Raw genomic sequence first — 21486 nt, 5'->3', positions numbered from 1 at the left:
TAACTAGGTGACCAAAACTGACCATCATTTAAAAGGTTAAAATAAACAAAGCATTAAGTTTATAGTTTTATTGTATTGAATTTATTATTTTAAGTCATTCTGTTTGATTTTGAATTTTTTTCTCCCAATTGTGATCATTAGGCTCTGAAGGAAATCCAATCGTATGTCTATTCTTTATTCACGTATTTAGACAATAAATGCCTGCAAGCTATTCAACTTTAAAGAGCCTATCAAATAATTTTTGCCTGTATTCAGCAATGATTCTTCTCTAGTTTGAATGCAGATGTGAAAATTGGAAATCATCATTTGGACAAGCATCCGCTGAACTGTACTCATAGCATTTGTTCAGCTTTTAGGGAGGAGAGAAAATTTAAGCTTTAAAGATAAAGTTCACAGATCTTATGCAAATTGCTCTATCAGTTTATGGTTAGAATCAAGCTAGCCATAGATTTAAATTTTTTCTCCAAATGCTCCTCACTTACCACTTTACATTGAGTACTCCTGTAACTTCAGTGTTAATCAGTACAACTAGTACTCAATATCTTTATTGTTCAGCATATTCCAAAAGCATCCAGGTTCCACTTCTTTTGCAAAGGTCCAGCATGTAATACCACACACAAAACATTCACTGCATATTAAATCCTTCCCAACAGTGGTTTCCATCAGCAAAGTACATGCAACTATGATGAGGCAACCTTTTACTTCTTTGCACATCAACCTGCACTGGCTGAGTGCTTATCTTCAGGTATATAACACAACCACCATTTCACAATCATGACTACCTTTGTCTTGGTTTTGTGTTTGAGGTAAAATCCTAATTTTGAGTCTGTGCTTTTATTCTCAGGTATGAGTGCCACTGGCAGGCTGTATTTACAGATTAATCCTAATTGATCTGACAAGGTAGTGGGGGTTTTCTCCAATTATGCCTTGTAGTAACTGTTCATTTGGCTCAGATGACTGCATCAGCCTGGCAAACCAATCTAAAGTTATATGTAAAGTGGACCTAGAACAAGGCCATTTTGCTACAAAACACAAGTAAAACATTTCAAAATAATTTATTGGTTAAGATCTTTTCAGGTGCTAGTCCATAAATTACCAACTATATTGAGTGTTATTCCATAGTGTGCAATGGTGAAATTAGAACTCATGACATCTGAACCACTATCCCAATTCATTAACTTATTTGTTCAGCATCAAGCTCCTCAATCATCACCAATCAATGATTTCCCTTAAATGATAGAATTATCTTCTAGCTTCCCAGATGCTGAAACAATTACCATAATGCTAAATAAGTTAATAAAGGAATACAAGTTTGAAGAAGAAATATGATATTGGTTCCCTATAAGACACGAGGTTGTCAGGATTATATCCCATTAGACACTTCGCTCAAAATCTTTATGGAGGACAAGTGAGAAGGTGATGTTAGCACTTATAAAATGTCAGAAAGTAGCATTTTACGTGCAATGTTTTAAAATGGTATTGGTCAACAAATGAACAAACATCAGCCAAGACACCAGAAAAACTTCCTGCTCTTCTTAGAATAGTTTGCTGGGATCTGTTTTCTCCAATGAGACAACAAGATGATAAGGGATTTTTTTAACTCTTGGCTAGAAAGCTTGTGGATGCACAGGCTACTTACCTATGAGTTGAAGTGGGAGATTTGTTCAATTTTAACAAATTTTATTAACATTGCACCAGAAAACTACCTACATGAATGGGTTTACAGAGGGAGCTCAGCAGTTATTCCTAGTCCCAAGTCTGTATAATTAATGCAATAATCACCCGGGTATGAGACATACCAACAGTCCAAAACATACAACAATCATTGCTCTTTTTAATCCTTTAACCAATGTCCTAACCATGCTGCCATATGCCTTTAAATATTAAGCCCCTTAATTTTATCAACATACTTCCTTAAATATATCTTATAAATAGCATTTCATCATTGTGTGTTCGCCCTGAAGACAGGTCCTTGGCTTAGATTTCTTTAGGTCTCTGTCCTATACTAGCATTTTCATTTTCCAAATTCATTCAATCTTCAAGCCATCCAACAATCTCTTCAATGTTCATTCACTACTCAACACTTCATTTGTTACTTTTTCTGCCCAGTAATCCTTTACATTCTCCTTCAAGCCCACATCCACAATGTGATAAATATGACTGATCGCTACTTAAGGATTTAGTGATGAACCGATCACACAAGTAAACATTGACTGTAATATGGGAAATAATTATAAAGACCACATTTATGCAGCAAATAATAGACAACTATTCAGTCAGATAAATTTACTAAAAAGATAACTGTAATTACATTACTGTAAATATTAACTGATTATCAATGTAGACTCCCATTTATTTAGTTTGATTCAAAATAAAATTGCACTTAAATAATCAACAATACTGAAAATGTCTTAATAATTGTAGCAGTTGTGGAAAATTCTATTTGTGTACTGATGATTAAAAAGTCAACTCACTGTCTGTTGTTTTGGTAAACACGTCAGTCTGAAATAAGAATTTTATTAAATATAACAAATTACTCTTTCTGATGCAAAACAAGTAGTTTGCCAATCTAACAAACTACAGGCTCCATGTTCATAAAATGATGCAAGTTCAGCCTTTTCTGGTAGTTATACACAGTAAAACAGCAACAAACATTTAATCACAAAGGAAGTGTCTTGTTCAAGTTTCTGTGGATTTCCCTTTTCATGCAGAGATTGATTTCTGGATTCATTGTTTCAGACTTTGCTTCACAATGAAAATTAAATGTTCTCAAACATAATGTCATGGATACCTGAAAACAAACAGAGGACATTTCATATGAGAATACAGTGGGTAATAGGTAGTTTTGTTGATTTCAACCCACTACTTCCACAAATCCATTTTTTCCAAGGTTGTAAAATAAACTTCCATGAAAGTTGATTTGTATTCAGCTCTATGACACTACATTCGAATCCAGTCCTCAAAAATATTTCACTTAAAGAAGAGGAAAACAGGCAACCCATATCCCTCTTATGAAGGGAAGGAATTTCACCATTGGAGCCACTGCTTTATAAAATAACTTGATTCTATTCATTTTTTTTTAGAAAAGGTTACTTTGCAAACTGGCTTGGTGTGTACATAGAGGTAATTGAGAAACAAACTGTTGTAGGTAAAATAATACCTCAGACTGTTAGTGAGTCAAAATACAGTGGTTTTTATTTCAAAACTCTGGGGTTTATTCCAGAATTTTAGGAGAAGTAGGACTACAGACTTCTCATAGAACACAAACACAAGTGGGCATATACACATCATGAGACTTAATGTCAATCACGATACAAGTTTCCCATTCTGGCCAGAATTCCGGGTCTTCCTTCCTTGGTCGTGGTGCAGCCCCAGATTTAATCACAATTCACAGCCCAGCTGGCAGTTGCAGTCATGACACACGGTCACGATTCAAAACCTTTCTGCAGCAGTACTGGTATCCCTGTCTTTGAAGTTACTTGTGCGATCGCGGCTGTCCCAGCAGGACTCTTCCTATTAAAAGCCAATATCGTAATCTGCCATCAGCAGCTGTCAAAAGCTGGTATCGTAAACTACCATCTGTGTATCGATGTCCAACTAACACAAATAGATAAGAATTGCAAAGTCTACAAAATAACAGCCACATTAAATTATCTGTCTTTATAAAAATGGGAGTTAAAGCATGTAAGACATGAACAAATAACTTATATTACTGCCAGGAGCAGTATAAGCTTGAGAAGATCAGTCATGAGGAAGGGTTATGTTTGTGACATATTCTAGGTACAAAATTCATTAACCCTTTTCCTTCAGGTACAAAATGAATTCACCTTTTTCCCTACTTCAAAACCATTCTGTGTGACCAATCTATTGCTACTAATCCTTCGCAACAGTAGTAGTCCACTAATCCTATTCCATTGCCCAAATCCTTTCACCTTCACCTGCTCTTTTCCTTCAACCACCTGCCTAATTTTTAAAACAATGATTTCATGGGATCTAGGTGCGGTTGGTTAGACTAGCATTTGTTGCCCATCCCTAATTGCCCTAAAGAAGATGATGGTGAGCAGTCTTCTTGAACTGCTGCAGTCCATGAGGGAACATAAGACTTTGGAGCAAGAGTAGGCCATTCATTCTGCAAGCCTGCTCCACCATTCAATATAAGAACATAAGAAATAGGAGCAGGAGTAGGCCATCTAGCCCTTCGAGCCTGCCCCGCCATTCAATAAGAGCATGGCTGATCTGTCATGGCTCAGTTCCACATTCCCGCCCTCTCCCCATAACCCTTAATCCCCTCGCTTATCAAAAACCCATCAACTCGCGTCTTAAAAATATTTAGCGAGGCAGCCTCCACCACCTCAACAGGCAGAGAATTCCAGAGATTCACCACCCTTTGAGTGAAGAAGTTCCTTCTCAACTCCGTTCTAAACCGCCTCCCCTTTATCTTGAGGCTGTGCCCCCTAGTCCTACTGTCCTTTCTGAGCGGGAAGAGTCTCTCCACCTCTATCCTATCCATACCATTCATCATCTTATACGTCTCAATGAGATCTCCCCTCATTCTTCTAAACTCTAACGAGTACAAGCCTAGTTTATTCAGCCTCTCCTCATAGCTCAACCCCCTCAACTCCGGTATCAGCCTAGTAAACCTCCTCTGCACTCCCTCCAAGGCCAAAATATCCTTGCGTAAGTACGGCGACCAAAACTGCACACAGTACTCCAGCTGCGGCCTCACCAATGCCCTATACAGCCGCAGCAAGACCTCCCTACTTTTATATTCAATCCCCCTCGCTATGAAGGCCAGCATCCCATTAGCTTTCCTGACCACCTGCTACACCTGCAGGCTGGGTTTTTGCGACTCATGCACAAGGACCCAGAGGTCCCTCTGCACCGTCGCCTGCTGCAGTTTTTCACCACGTAAGAAATAGTCCTTCCTACCATTATTCCTACCAAAGTGGACCACCTCGCACTTGCCAACATTAAATTCCATTTGCCGTTTCCTGGCCCATTCGCCCAGCCTATCTAGATCCTTCTGCAGACTCTCCACATCCTCCGCGCAATTTGCCGTTCCCCCAATCTTGGTGTCATCAGCAAATTTCGACACCATACACTCGGTCCCCTCCTCCAGATCATCTATATAAATGGTAAATAGCTGAGGCCCCAGCACCGACCCCTGGGGCACTCCACTAGTCACCAACCGCCAATCCGAATAGCACCCATTGACCCCCACTCTCTGCCTCCTATTTGACAACCAATCCTCTATCCACGCTAACACCCTACCCCCAACTCCATGCCCCCTTACCTTCTGCAATAACCTCTCGTGAGGTACCTTGTCAAACACCTTCTGAAAATCAAGAAAGACCACATCCACCAGCTCTCCTCTATCCACCGCCCTAGACACATCCTCATAGAACTCCAATAAATTTGTCAGACACGACTTCCCCTTAACGAAACCGTGCTGCGTCTGCTCTATCAAGCAATTCCCCTCAAGATGTGTGTGATCTGAATGTGGTTTCAACTCTACTTTCCTGTCTGCCCCCCCTAACTTGACTCCCTTGTCTATCAAAGATCTGTTCGACTCTGCTTTGAATAAATCAATAACCCAGCCTTCAATGCTCCCACATGCTAACAACACTCAGAAACAAATTCTCCTTATCTCAGTCTTAAAAGTCTTATTCTTAAATTCTTAAACTGTGGAAACATCCTTCCAGTACCCACCCTTTCAAGTCCCCTCAGGATCATGTATGTTTCAATAAGAGTGCCTCTCATTTTTCTGAACTCCAATGAGTATAAGCTCAACCTACTCAACCTTTCTTCATAAGCCCCTCACTCCTCAAATGAGTTGAATAACCCCTCTCTATACTGCCTGAAATGCAGTTATGTAATTTTTCAAATAAGGAGACTATACACAGTACACCATATGATCTCACCAAGGACCCACACAGCTGTAGTAAAACTTCCCTACTTTTATATTCCATTCCCCTCGAAATAAATGCCAACTTTCCATTTGCCTTCCTAATCAGTTGCTGTACCTGCATATAAACATTGTGATTCATGTACCAAGACACCCAGATCTCTCCGTACCACTGAGTTCAATCACTGAGTAATATAGAACATAGAACACTACAGCACAAACAGGCCCTTCGGCCCACAAGTTGCACCGATCACATCAATACCTACCAATCCATAGACCTATCTATAACCCCCAATCCCATTAAATCCCATATACTCATCCAGAAGTCCTTTAAAAGACCCCAGCGAGTTCGCCTCCACCACCACTGACGGCAGCCGATTCCATTCACTCACCACCCTCTGAGTGAAAAACTTACCCCTAACATCATCTCTGTACTTGCTTCCCTGCACCTTAAATCTGTGTCCTCTCGTAGCGACCATTTCAACCCTGGGAAATAGCCTCTGAGAATCTACCCTATCTATTCCTCTCAACATTTTATAAACCTCTATCAGGTTGCCTCTCAACCTTCGTCTCTCCAGGGAAAAGAGTCCCAGCTCCCTCAACCTATCTTCATAAGGCATGCCTCCCAATCCAGGCAACATCCTTGTAAATCTCCTCTGTACCCTTTCAATAGCTTCTACGTCCTTCCTATTGTGAGGCGACCAGAACTGCGCACAGTACTCCAAGTGGGGCCTGACAAGGGACTTCTAAAGTTGCAGCATTACCTCCCGACTCCTAAACTCAATTCCTCAATTAATGAAGGCCAGTACACCATACGCCTTCTTGACCACATCCTCCACCTGCGAGACCGATTTAAGAGTCCTGTGGACCCGGACCCCAAGATCCTTCTGCTCTTCAACACTGCTAAGACTCCTGCCCTTGATAGTGTACTCGTTCATCCCATTGGTCCTGCCAAAATGGACCACTACACATTTATCCACGTTGAAGTCCATCTGCCACTTCTCCGCCCAGTCTTGCATCCTATTTATGTCCTGCTGCAACTTCTGACGTCCTTCCAGACCATCCACAACACCACCAACCTTCGTGTCATCGGCGAACTTACTAACCCATCCCTCCACTTCCTCATCATGGTCATTTATGAAAATGACAAACAGTAAGGGTCCTAGAACGGATCCCTGGGGCACTCCACTGGTGACCGACCTCCATGCAGAAAAAGACCCATCCACAACCACTCTCTGCCTTCTGCAGGCAAGCCAGTTCTGGATCCACAAGGCCAAAGCCCCTTGGATCCCATGCACTCTCACCTTCTCAAGAAGTCTTGCATGGGGGACCTTATCAAACGCCTTGCTGAAGTCCATGTACACCACGTCCACTGCTCTTCCTTCATCAATGTGTTCAGTCACATTTTCGAAGAACTCAACTAGGCTCGTAAGGCACGACCTGCCCTTGACAAAACCATGCTATTTCTGATCATGCTAAACCTCTCCAAATGCTCATAAATCTTGTCCCTCAGAAGCCTCTCCATCAGCTTACCAACCACTGAGGTCAGACTCACCGGATGGTAATTTCCCGGGCTATCTCTGTTCCCTTTCTTGAAAATAGGAACCACATCCGCAATCCTCCAATCCTCCGGAACCTCTCCCGTCTCCATCAACGACGCAAAGATCATCGCCAGGGGCTCTGCAATCACCTCACCTCCCACAGTAACCTGGGGTACATCCCATCTGGTCCTGGCAACTTACCTATCTTGATAGAATTCAAAAGTTCTAACACATATCATAGGACTGAATTTAGATAAGCTTTCCATCTATCCACACAGAGGTTTCCTTTTCAATGTCTATAGGATCGTACATAATATAAAGCATGAAAAGATTACCAAAGTCATCACTATCCTTTGTGGCCCAGCAGATGCAATAATGTTGCAGTAGTTGTTGCAAAAGCTCCTTCTCATCCAAGAATTCAAGATGTTCTATCCTGTGGGGAAATCAATAAATTAAGATTAGAAGTAAGGATGTGCTAGCGCATAGACAGTATTGTTGCATTGCCACTAGATATATACAAAAGAACACAATAATGAGCAGTAGTAGTCCATTTGGCCCCTCAGACTTGCTCCACTATTCAATATGATCACATCTGATAGACATAGTGGTAATATTTAGTGCCAACATATCAGACAAAGCAAAAGCTTGGGGAATTCACAAAAAATTAGCTCAGCCTTCAACATAAATATCTAAAATTAGGGAATTAATTTTGAAATTTTTATTCCAGCATATTCCTGCATTTGTGGCTGTTAAATCTATATTCCTAATAGTTATTCTGACTGACTTGACAACCATAAATTTCTACTATTCATCCAGATAATCGCTCCAAAGTCAGAAAAAAGTTGACCCACAAAATGGCCTCCTCTCAAACTCATACACAGCTTTAATTTGTAATGCTAGCAGCATAGGAGTACTGAAAATCACAATCAAAATTACATGTACCTCTGAATGTCTGCTTGTGGCAAACTGTTATAAACTGTCATCATGTCCATGGCATTCGCATGATCCCAGCCATTCAAAAGAAACCGATCTTTCTGTGAATAAGCTCAAACAATTTGAAACTAGAAACAATCACTATAAAAGCTGTTCAATTCTTAGGGATCATTGCAGTCCTACTTGAAATTAAATGTAAATAGAAGAAAACAAATGATTATATTTACATAGCACCTCACCATGTCACAATGTGCTTGCTTAATATTGTTTTCCTAAAGCGTAGTGACTTGTTATGTAGACAAACTGAAGTTATTCAGTATCATCAAACAACAGTAAGATGAATGACCACTTCATCTGATTTTAACAGCGTTGATTGAAGGAATATTGTCCAGGGGAACTTTCTAGTCTTATTCTAATTATAGCATGAGATTTGCAATATCCCCTTGAACAAGCAGTTGGAACCACGTTTTAACATCTCATCCCAAGATGGCATTGCTGATAACACTACTCTCAGTGCAATTTCAGCCCACATAATGCATTCAAGTCTTGATGTGGGGTTGAGTTCACAATGTATTGATCTAGATATGATAGTGTGCTACCCACTGAACAAGTTGATTACATAGTTACAATTTTTGCATGGCTTCAAAATGTACTTTATGTAGCTCCAATTAATTTTTCAAGAAACTTTTCAACAACATTTGACAATTAAATAAAACTAGAAAGGAGAGCACAAGCCTGAGGAAAAACATTGTGAGAGGCTAATGGGTAAAAATGCAGTTGAGAGTGAGTGAGAGCGGAGAGACTAAGCCTGAAGGAAAATAGTGTGAGAGAACAAATAAAGTCAGTAGGAAGTCAACTGGAGTTGAAACAGCAAGCCAAAAAAAAGGGCAATACCAGTCTTTCAGAAGTTAATCTTCAAAGAAAGAATCACAAAACTTGAAAGTAAGGGAATGTGGATGTCAGGGAGTTGTGGGGGTTGGGCATGTTATAAGATGCAAATTTTTGGAAATACGCTTCAATCACAGAGCCTGGAGAGAAGGGAGAACAAATATCTGGGAGAGCAGGAAATAAAGCACTTCAAGTGGTGTTAGCAAAAGGGAAGGAACTGATTGTTGAGCAGCTGATGAGTTTTTTTTTGACCCCATCAGGGACAAGCCTTAGTTTTATTATAAATTAAGATAATAGTCTCATAAATATATGCAGCAGGGTATCTCAGTCTAATATCACATGGGAACCTGCTTCTCATGCCTTGGACAACCACAGGTACAGCATGTGCCATCAGCTAGAGTATCTATAGTTGTGTTTCTGAGCAGCAGCTTCCATCACTGCAGTACGTTCACATAGCTGAGAGTTACATGCCTAGCACATTTCAGGAGGTGGTCACCCATAACTTAAAAAGGTGCAAACAAAGAAGAAATGGACTACCAAGACAGACAAGGCAGACCAGATATGTAGTGCTAGAGTTTCCTGCAGCTTTCTTTTCAGATGAAATTCAGTTCTGAATGCTGATGAGGATGATGGTTCCTCTGGAGAGTACAGCCCGAGCTAAGTCTGTGGCATCTTGGGTGGTTTTGGGGGTTAGAGTGCAGAAAACAGGAGAAAGAAAGGTCAGAAAATGGTGCTAGAGGATTCAATAGTTAGGGAACAGACAGACTTTCTTGATGTAGAGATGATTCCAAGATGGAATGTTGCCTCCCTAGTGCCCAGGTCAAGGATGCCACGCCTAGGCTGCTGAACATTTGAGGGGGACCGGTGAACTGCCTGAGGTTATGGTCCATACTGGCACCAATGACGTCAGTAGAAAAGGGGATGAGGTCCTAGAGGTACATTTTGGAGACCTAGGAAACAAATTATAAGCACAATGTCTAAAATAGTAATCTTTGGATTATGCCTGATGCCATGTGCTAATGAGTACAAAAGTAAGAGAGAGGGGCAGATAAATGTGTGGCTGGGGAGATAGTGTGGGGAGAGGGCCTTTCTGGGACATGGGCCAATTCTGTGCAAAGTAAGACATGTACAAGCCAGGATTGGCTTGTGCCTCAACCTCCTGGGGACTAATATCATCATTTACTGGCGCTGTTGGAAAGGATTTAAACTAACTTGGCTAGTGGGTGAGAACCTAAGCATAGATTTGGAAAGTGAAGAAGCAAACTTGGAAAATGAAAGTAGCAAATTAAAATGCATTTGTGCCAAGCAAAGAAAACAGAGGCTAAACAACAAACAATAAAGGAGCTGTACAGCGATTATTTGGATATATTTCCAAGGGCAGAGTCGAGTGAATAAGGCAGAGGAGCTGAGGTCATAAGTAGACAACTGAACATTGTTATCATTGAATCATGGCTTAAAGAAGGGCAGGAAATATACTTAGAGAATTCCAAGCAGTCAGAAGAATTACAGAAGAACAAACATGTAGACAAATTTATGAGAATGCAGAAACAATAGTAGTGGATTTCAACTATCCAAATATTAACTGGAATAGAATCCATACAGTGCAGAAGGAAGCCATCCAGCCCATCAAGTCTGCACCCACTCTCCAACGCAGCATCTTACCCAGCCCCTATCTCGAGCAGAGAGATCTTGGTGTACATGTGCATAGCTCCCTGAAAGTTGGCACCCAGGTTGATAAGGTTGTTAAGAAGACATACGGTGTGTTAGCTTTTATTGGTAGAGGGATTGAATTTCGGAGCTGTGAGGTCTTGTTGCAACTGTACAAAACTCTGGTGCGGCCGCACTTGGAGTACTGCGTACAGTTCTGGTTGCCGCATTATAAGAAAGATGTGGAGGCATTGGAAAGGGTGCAGAGGAGGTTTACCAGGATGTTGCCTGGTATGGTGGGAAGGTGCAGGTAGAATTAGGGACCTTGTGCTGAAGGATCCTCTTGGGAAGAGTGATCATTGTATGGTGGAGTTTCTGATGCAGATGGAGGAGGAGAAAGTGGGTTCTCGGACATGTGTCCTTTGTCTGAACAGAGGGGAGTACGGTAGGATGAGAGAGGAATTGGGGAATGTTGATTGGGGGAGCGTGTTGGAAGGTAGGTCTGCTGAGGAACAGTGGAGGATCTTTAAGGAGATCTTTCTTGGTGCTCAGCAGAAATTCATTCCGATGGTTAAAAAGGATCGTAGGAGGAGAGATAATCAGCCGTGGATAATGAAGGAGGTTAAGGAAAGTGTTAAATTAAAAGCGGATGCATTTAGAATAGCTAAGAGTAGTGGGCGAGAAGAGGATTGGGAGAGGTTTAAATGTCAACAAAGAATGACGAAGAAGTTGATAAAGAAGGGTAGGACAAACTATGAAGCTGGGCTCGCACTTAATATAAAAAAGGATAGCAAGAGTTTTTATAAATATATAAAAAGGAAGAGGCTGACTAGGGTGAACGTTGGACCCTTAGAGGATGAGAGGGGGGACTTAGTGGTAGGGGATGGGGAAATGGCTGAGGCCTTGAATAACTTTTTTGTTTCGGTCTTCACGGAGGAGGACGTGAATAATTTGCCGGGTGTTAGCGATGGAAAGATGGTAGGAGTGGAGGCCTGAATGACATTATTGTTACTAGAGAGGCGGTGCTCGACAGACTGGAGGGACTGATTGTGGACAAGTCCCCAGGACCGGATGGAATGCATCCAAGGATTCTGAAAGAAATGGCGGAGGTGATAGTGGATGCCTTGGTGATTATTTTCCAAATGTCGCTGGATTCCGGGGAAGTGCCGGAAGATTGGAAAACGGCTAATGTTACGCCGTTGTTTGAGAAGGGTGGCAGGCAAAAGGCAGGGAATTATAGGCCGGTTAGTTTAACGTCTGTTGTAGGTAAAATGTTAGAATCCGTGATCAAGGAGAAAATAGCGAGGCATCTTGAGGAGAATTGTTTGATAGAGCAGACGCAGCACAGTTTCGTTAAGGGGAAGTCGTGTCTGACAAATTTATTGGAGTTCTATGAGAATGTGTCTAGGGCAGTGGATAGAGGAGAGCCGGTGGGTGTGGTGTTTCTTGATTTTCAGAAGGCGTTTGATAAGGTGCCTCACAAGAGGTTATTACAGAAGGTCAGGGGGCATGGAGTTGGGGGTAGGGTGTTAGCGTGGATAGAGGATTGGCTGTCAAATAGGAGGCAGAGAGTGGGGGTCAATGGGTGCTATTCAGATTGGCAGTTGGTGACTAGTGGAGTGCCCCAGGGGCCTCAGCTATTTACCATTTATATAGATGATCTGGAGGAGGGAACCAAGTGTATGGTGTCGAAATTTGCTGATGACACCAAGATTGGTGGAACGGCAAATTGCGCGGAGGGTGTGGAGAGTCTGCAGAAGGATCTAGATAGGCTGGGTGAATGGGCCAGGAACTGGCAAATGGAATTTAATGTTGGCAAGTGCGAGGTTGTCCACTTTGGTAGGAATAATGGTAGGAAGGACTATTACTTACGTGGCGAAAAACTGCAGTATGCAACGGTGCAGAGGGACCTCGGGGTCCTTGTGCATGAGTCGCAAAAACCCAGCTTGCAGGTGCAGCAGGTGGTCCCGAAGGCAAATGGGATGCTGGCCTTCATAGCGAGGGGGATTGAATATAAAAGTAGGGAGGTCTTGCTGCAGCTGTTTAGGGCACTGGTGAGGCCGCAGCTGGAGTACTGTGTGCAGTTTTGGTCGCCGTACTTACGCAAGGATATTTTGGCCTTGGAGGGAGCGCAGAGGAGGTTTTCTAGGCTAATACCGCAGTTGAGGGGGTTGAACTATGAGGAGAGGCTGAATAAACTAGGCTTGTACTTGTTAGAGTTTAGAAGAATGAGGGGAGATCTCATTGAGACGTATAAGATGATGAATGAGATGGATAGGATAGAGGTGGAGAGGCTCTTCCCGCTCAGAAAGGACAGTTGGACTAGAGGGCACAGCCTCAAGATAAAGGGGGGACGGTTTAGAACAGAGTTGAGGAGGAACTTCTTCACTCAAAGGGTGGTGAATCTTTGGAATTCTCTGCCCGTTGAAGTGGTGGAGGCTGCCTCGCTAAATATATTTAAGGCGCAGGTTGATAGGTTTTTGATGGGCAAGGGGATTAAGGGTTATGGGGAGAGGGCGGGAATGTGGAATTGAGGCACGACAGAACAGCCATGATCTTATTGAATGGCGGGGCAGGCTCAAGGGCCTACTCCTGCTCCTATTATGTTCTTATGTCTTATGAGGAAAGGCTGAGGGACTTGAGGTTATTTTCATTAGAGAGAAGAAGGTTATGAGGTGACCTAATTGAGGTATACAAGATGATCAGAGGCTTAGATAGGGTGGACAGTGAGAGCCTTTTTCCTCGGATGGTGATGGCTAACATGAGGGGACATAGCTTTAAATTAACGGGTGGTAGTTATAGGACGGATGTCAGAGGTAGGTTCTTTACTCAGAGGGTAGTAAGGGCGTGGAATGCCCTGCCTGCAGCAGTTGTGGACTCACCAATTTTAAGGGCGCTCAAATGGTCAGTGGATAGGCATATGGATAACATTGCAATAGTTTAGGTTAGAGGGTCATTAGATTGGTTCCACTGGTCGGCACAGCATCGAAGGCCGAAGGGCCTGTACTGCGCTGTAATGTTCTATGTTCTATCCCTGTAACTCCACTTATTTACTCCACTGATCTACAAATCTTGGGACACTAAGGGACAATTTAGCATGGCCAATCCACCTAACCTGCACATCTTTGAACTGTAGGAGGAAACTGGAGCATCCGGAGGAAACCCATGTAGCATGGGGTTCCTGGTGCTGTGAGGCAGCAGTGCTAACCACTGTGCCACCGTGTCACCCTAAAAGGTATAGGGAGTGTGAATTTCAAGTAAATTTCCTGAATGCCTTTTAAGTCAGTACATAAACAGGAAAATCAACAAGCTAAGGGGATGTTCTGCAATTAGTTTTAGGGAATTGCATTCGCCACCTGAAAAGGGTATCGGTGGGAGAGCAGTTTAGTGGTAGTGATATTAGTTCAGATAGATTTAATGTAGTTATGAATAAGGACAGAGATAGACCAGGAATTCACAATTGGGGCTGGATAAATTTTATTAAGCTGAGATGTGATTAGTGAAAGTGGAGTGGAAACTTGAATGTAAATCACTGGCACTGCAGTGGGAGGAGGAGATAAAGGCTTCAGAACAAATATGTTCCCACAAAGAAAAATGGTGGGTGGGACTATGAAATCTGAAGCTCTACGGATGTCAAGGAGCTTTGCAGAATATGCTAAAAAGGGAGGCTTAATATTATAACATGAGAGTAATACAGAAAACTTACAGGAATATACTGCAGTAGTGAAATGACACAGGAAATTAGGAAAGCTAAGAAAGCATGAAAAAAATCATGCAAAATCAAGGAAAACCCAAAGATATTTTGTAAACACAAAGAACAAGAGAAGCACGAGTGAGGCAGACTAGAAACCAAAAGGTAAACTATCTGTGAATATGACATGAACATGTTTCTTTATGAATAGTTTGTTTCCATCATCACAAAACAGGGGTAACACTACAGACATTTTGATTAAAAAGTTTGCAGATGACGCATAAACTGCCTATGTGGTTGACAGTGAGGAAGAAAGCTGTAGGTTGCAGGGAGATATTAATGGACTGGCCATAGAGTCATAGAAGTTTACAGCATGGAAACAAGCCCTTCGGCATAACTTGTCCATGCCACCATTTTTTTTTAAAACCTTCAAGCTAGTCCCAATTGTCCGCATTTGGATACTATCCTTCTATACCTATCTCATTCAAGTAACTGTCCAAATGCTTTTTAAAAATTGTACCTGCCCTCTACTACTGCCTCTGGCAGCTTGTTCCAGACACTCACCATCATCTGACTGAAAAAATTGCCCCTCTGAACCCTTTTGCATCTCTCCCCTCTCACCTTAAATCTATACCCTCTAATTTTAAACTCCCCTGCCTTTGGGAAAATATGTTGACTATCTACCTGATCTATGCCCCTCATTATTTTATAGGCCGCTATTAAATCACCCACAAGTCTCTTACACTCCAGGGAAAAACTTCCAGTCTACCCAGCCTCTCCTTATAACTCAAACCATAAAGTCCCGGTAACATCCAAGTAAATCTTTTCTGCACTGCACGCTTTCTAGTTTAATATCCTTTCTATAATAGGGTGACCAGAACTGTACATAGTATTCCATGTGTGGCCTTACCAATGTCCTGTACAACTTCAACAAGACATCCCATCTCCTGTATTCAATGTTCTGACCAATGAAATCAAGCATGCCGAATGCCTTCTTCACCATCCTGTCCAGCGTGACTCCACTTTCAAAGAACTATGATAACCTGTACCACTTTGCTCTATAACTCTCCCCACACCTTACCATTAACTGAGTAGGTCCTGCCCTGATTTGATCTACCAAAATGCATCACCTCACATTCATCTAAATTAAACTCCATCTGCTACACATCAGCCCACTGGCCCAATTAATCAAGATCCCGTTGTAATCCTCCATAACCTTCTTCACTATTCACTATGCCACCTATCTTGGTATCCTCTACAAATTTACTATCTATGCCCTATAAATTCTCATCCAAATCATTAATATAAATAACAAATAACAGTTGACCCAGCACTGTTCCCTGACACACCCCACTGGTCACAGTCCTCCAGTTTGAAAAACAACCCTCTGTTTTCTGTCATCAAGCCAGTTTTGTATCCAATTGGCTACCATACCCTGGATCTTGTGAGATTTAACCTTAAGCAACAACCTACCTGTCAAAGGCCTTTTGCTAAAGTCCGTGAAGACAATGTCGACTGCACTGCCCTCATCTACCTTCTTGGTTACCCCTTCAAAAAAACTCAATTAAGTTCACGAGACATGATTTTCCACTCAAAGCCATGCTGACCATCCCTAGTCAGTCCTTGCCACTCTAAATGCCTGTAGATCCGGTCTCTTCGAATATCTTCTCCCGACTTATCCACTACAAACTTTAGGCTCATTGGTCTGTAGTTCCCAGGCTTTTCCCTACAGCCTTTCTTAAACAAAGGCACAACATCTGCCACCCTCCAATCTTCAGGCATCCTACCTGTGGCTGTCGATGTTTCAAATATCTCTGCTAGGGGACCTGCAATTTCCTCCCTAGCCTCCTGCAACATCCTGGGATATACTTCATCAGGTCCTGGGGATTTATCTACCTTGATGTGCCTTAAGACTTCCACCACCTCGTTCTCCATAATATGTACACTCCTCAAGACATCACTACTTATTTTCCCAAGTTCCCCAACATGCATGCCTTTCTCAACAGTAAATACCGATGAGAAATATTCACTTAGGATCTTACCCATCTCTCGTGGATCTGCACATAGATGACCATGTTGATCCTTAAGAGGCCAAACTCTCCCCGAGTTATTCTTTTGACCTTTATGTATTTGTAGAAGTTCTTTGGATTCTCCACTGCCTTATCAGCCAATCTCATGTCCCCTTTCTACCCTCCTGATTTCTCTCTCAACTCTACTCCAACAATCTCTGTGCTCTTCAAGGGATCCAATATGATCTCAGCTGCCTATGTATGTCATATGCCTCCTCCTTGTTTTTGAACAGGGCAATATCCCAAGTCATCCAGGGTTCCCTACTTCTACCTGCCTTGCCCTTCAGTCCAGAAGGAATGTGCTTACTCTGAACCATGGTTAACACACTTTTGAAAGCCTTCCACTCACCAGATGTCCCTTTGCCTGCCAACAGATTCCCCCAAACAACTTTTGAAAGTTCTTGTCTAATACCATCAAAATTGGCCTTACCCCAGTTTAGGATTTTAACTTTTGAGTCAGACCTATCATTCTCCATAGCTATCTTAAAACTAATGGAATTATGGTCACTGGTTCCAAAGTGATTCCTCATGAACATTTCAGTCCCGTGCCCGCCCTTATTTCCCAAGAGGTGGTCAAGTTTTGACCCCTTTGTAGTCGGGCCATCCACACACTGGAATACATTCAACAAATTTCTCTCCATTCAAGCTCCTAATACTGTGGCTGTACCAGTCAATATTGGGAAAGTTAAAGTCCCCTACTATTACCACCCTATTTTTCTTGGCACTATCTGTAATCTCCTTACATACTTGCTCCTCAATTTCCCAGTGACTATTTGGGGGCCTGTAGAACAATCCTATTAAAGTGATCTCTCCTTTCTTATTTCTCAGTTCTACCCATATAGACTCAGTGGGGATATATCCCCTTTCAGTACTGCTGTGATGTTCTCCCTAATCAAAAACACAACTTCCCCTCTTCTCTTACCTCCCGTTCTTTCTTTCCTACAGTATCTGTATCCTGGAACATTTAGCTGCCAATCCTGCCCCTTCCTTAGCCACGTTTCAGTAATAGCTTTAATATTCCAGTCCTGAGTTTATTTGCTTTGCCTGTCAGACCTCTCGCATTGAAAAAATAGCAGTTTAATCCAGACTTCCCTTCCTCTCTGCCCTGCTTTCTCAGACCATCTGTCCAGTCAGGTGGGAAGAAAAGTGGCAAACGGAATTCAATCTGAAGAGGCCGGAGGTAATATGGGGCAGCATGGTGGCACAGTGGTTAGCAATGCTGCCTCATGTACCCAGGTTTTATTCCAGCCTTGGGTGATTGTATGGATTTTGCACATTCTCCTTGTATCTGTGTGACTTTCCTTTAAGTGCTCCAGTTTCCTCACCCAGTCCAAAGATGTGCAGGTTCAGTGGATTGGCCATGCTAAATTGCCCCTTGGTGCCCCAAGATGTATAGGTTAAGTTAACTATGGGAAACATGGGGGGGGTGTGGGGGGGGGTGTGGAGCGGGTGACAGGAAGGGGTTACAGGCATAGAGTGAGAGTGGGTAAGATAGTCTGTCAATGTAGTTTCAATGGGTTGAACGGCCTCTTCTGCCCTGTAGGGATTTAATGTATTTGTGGAGTCAAAACAAGACAAGGAAATGTGAAAAGGAGCTGAGGGACCAAGAGTTTATATCCACAGATTCCTGATGGTGGCAGGAATGATAAATAAGGCAGTTGAAATGGCATGCAAGATACTTTCCTTTATTAGCTGAGACATAAAATACAAGAGCAGGGAAGTTGTGCTAGAACTGTACAGGGCACTAGTTGTGACACTTCTGATCACCATATTACAAGTATATGATCACGCTATAGAGGATACACTGGAAAATGTTAGCTATGAGGAAACACTGCATAGGCTGAGATTATTTTATTTAGAAAACAGAAGGCTGAGAGGAGATCCAATGGAGGTTTGTAAAATTATGAGGGGTATGGATAGAGAGGCTAGGATGAATCTATCTCCCACAACAGTGCAATCAATGACATGGGATGTAGGCTTAAAAGTGATTGGTAGAAGGATTAGAAGGAAGTTGAAGAGAAAATCTTTCACGTAGGTGGTGATGCAGGTCTGGAATTCTGCCTCAAAAAAGGTGGTAGAGGCAGAAACCCTCATTGCATTTTGAAAGTATTTAAAAATACACTTAAAGTGTCTTAAATTAAAGGCCATGAACCAATGATGGGATTAATGGGATTAGTCTGAATAGCTCTTTTTCATCTAGCACATACAGAATAGGCTGATTGGCTCCCTTTTGTGCATTAAAATTCAATGACTCTTCCCTTTTAAAAAAAAACATAAATAATGCAACTGTGACAAAAGTATACACAACCTGCGTTTCCAGAGTTTGACAGCTATCTACTCCAGAAAGGTTACACTGCCGTCGTTGTAAATTTTCTATCATCACCTGGCCAAATCGATCTGTCATGTTCACCTGAAAAATGCACAATTATTTGAATGTTTCCATTAGCTGACAGATTGAAAGATCCCTTGAAGTACAATGGTGGTCTGTCTAGGATATGTGGAGCTGCTCAGGGAAAAAAGCCAGTCATCCGATAAAACTGAAATTCCACACAAAAGAACTAGTATGTCACGTGTAAAAATTATGCAAAGTTTTAGGCTTTTTTTTGGAACCGCGTCTATTGTTATTAAGATAAACACAGCTGCCTTCTGTGCTTGCAATTTCCTAAAACAGAAAAAAGAGAGTCAATAAATCTGGCATTGGTTTAAAGGAAACTATTGGCTTGGATCGTAGGAGAATTCTTGCTTTTAAGATAGTGAGACATGGTGCATTAAGATTAACTCCACAAGCCCTGAATTACCTTAATGCCTCCACTTGTGTAAGACACTAAATGGCCTGAAACAAAAAGCAGTTAATCTTTTTAATGTTGTAAAAATTAAAACATAACAAATAAAATCTCAAACAATTCAAATATTATTTTCCTGTCCCAATTTTAGTTTGTAAGGAAAATTTGTAACTTCTTCACCAAACAAAACTACCACTGAATTAAAGTTACCCAAAACCAGTTTTACAAAATCCAGAAAACACATGTCCCATCACAAGTAAACTACTGCTTGGGAAAATTTAAATGGGTTTTACCTGCTCATAATTGATAAACATGGTTGTATTAAAAGTACTTGATGCCCACTTGATTAGCTCTGCAGATTTCTCAGGTGTGATGTAAACAAGAACACATTCTGCTAGTAGCAATGTTGGTAATCTATAAGAAAATAATAGGGAGGGTTACATTGCTGTGGTTTGAACAATTGATTCCCTACCATCTAGAATTCCCAATCATATGTTAGGTATTTTTAAACATAATATGCAATGTTATCTCAGTTATAAATCCCAATCATGAAAGAAAGTCAAAAGCTCTGATTTGGCCAAGACAGGGAATTAGAAAATAAGATGTTGAAGAAAAGGAGATGGTGACCCAAGACAACTAAGGGAGGGCGAAGGAAAACTGAAAGTTAGTCAAAAGAATTGTACTTTTTCATAAGCCAATCTTTTGATTCAGTTTTGTTTTTGTTACTATACCAGTTGGGGGATTGCAGTCATACAAAGCATTCGAAGTTGAATCCAGTATTTGCATTTACTAGAAACAAAATCTGTGCCAATACTTAAAAAGTAGTGGGAGGTAAGCTATAATGTTAAGGATAATCATTATTCAACTAAGGGATTACATTAAGGATTAATGTAATTACATTAGATACACAGAACAAAAAAAGAGTTGGCAGCATTCATTTTAAAACTGTGTCACCAATACAATAGAAATATATCATTGTAAGCAGAGTAACATCAGTTATTTATTTAAAAGCCATGAACTTGAATAATGCCTTCATTGCAAACTGATTAAAATGAACAAAGTGTATGCATTACTTATTCATCATGAAGAAACACTAAAATTAAAACATTTCAACGTTCAATACAATGTATTCTGTATTAAAGTTTGTATACGATTGTAGGAAAAGTGTTTGAGAGTTAAAACGATATTCTGCACTTTGACCTTGAGAATTATAATAGGTTAAAACAAATCAAACTTGTGCTACCGGTGAACTGTGGAACTCACCTGATTAAATACAAAGGATTTATTAATACACACCAAACAAAAATCAAATTTAAGGTCTCTGGAAGAAGCCAACGGGAACATAAGAAATCCATTGCAGTAATATAGAAAAAGTAATTTGTCTCAGAGCCTCTAGATGCAAAATTGTACAATTTTGAAACTAGACATGAATTCTATCATTCCCATCAAAGAGTTACTAGAAGATTTCCAGGCAGCTCACTATTGGTATAAATATATAATTATACAAGTATGGGAAGTCAGCATATATTTGCTGAAGACAAATTGTGTTTGATAAACTTGATTGAGTTCTTTTAAGTAAGAGAGACAGTTTAAGAGAGTAGTGCTGTTGGTGTTGCATTTATGGACTTTCAAAAGTTATTTGGCAAAGTACTAAATAATAGGACTATTTACTTTTACATAATTGAACTATTAGCAGAATTAAATGACAGCAGATGGATATAAAATTGGCTTAGGGACAGAAAGCTGGTGGTAGTTGTGAACATTTGTTTGTAAGGCTGGCATGAAATACACAGTGGTACTTCTCCAGTGGTCAGTTTTGGAGCCACTGCTTTTTTCGATATATATTAATAACCTGGTCTTGGGCAAACTTCAATATGTACATATGATATGAAACTCAGAAATGTAGCAGCTGTAGACTTCAGGAGGACATAGACTAGTGAAATTGGCTGACATGTGGAAGATGAAATTTCTTCTTTTTGAGTTCTCTGCCCAAAGGTAGGTCCTTGGTGATTATTTGCCAAACCAGGGC

The 21486-nt window shown here is 41.2% G+C and overlaps 1 protein-coding gene across 2 annotated transcripts in view; it reads right to left on the bottom strand.

Annotated features, from left to right (window-relative positions):
- Positions 1–378: 378 nt before the first annotated feature.
- lcmt1 (leucine carboxyl methyltransferase 1) overlaps positions 379–21486 on the bottom strand; it is a 70117-nt gene continuing 49009 nt past the window's right edge. Inside the window, exons 8-12 of one of the 2 annotated variants that reach the window (XM_080206531.1) lie at positions 19751–19871; positions 18983–19084; positions 8389–8480; positions 7782–7879; positions 379–2791 (exon numbers count right to left, since the gene is read on the bottom strand). In XM_080206531.1, the coding sequence (XP_080062657.1) occupies positions 2760–2791; positions 7782–7879; positions 8389–8480; positions 18983–19084; positions 19751–19871 (445 nt within the window). In that variant the 3' untranslated portion in view covers positions 379–2759. The remainder of the gene's footprint in view (positions 2792–7781; positions 7880–8388; positions 8481–18982; positions 19085–19750; positions 19872–21486) is intronic. The other variant, XM_080206530.1, reaches the window with a different exon arrangement.

Source organism: Carcharhinus amblyrhynchos, chromosome 18 (assembly GCF_965287045.1).
Source record: "Carcharhinus amblyrhynchos chromosome 18, sCarAmb.v2.hapA, whole genome shotgun sequence".
NCBI lineage: Eukaryota > Metazoa > Chordata > Chondrichthyes > Carcharhiniformes > Carcharhinidae > Carcharhinus > Carcharhinus amblyrhynchos.
The sequence above is the reverse complement of the archived record's forward strand: the minus strand, read 5'-3'. Positions and strand labels throughout refer to the sequence as shown.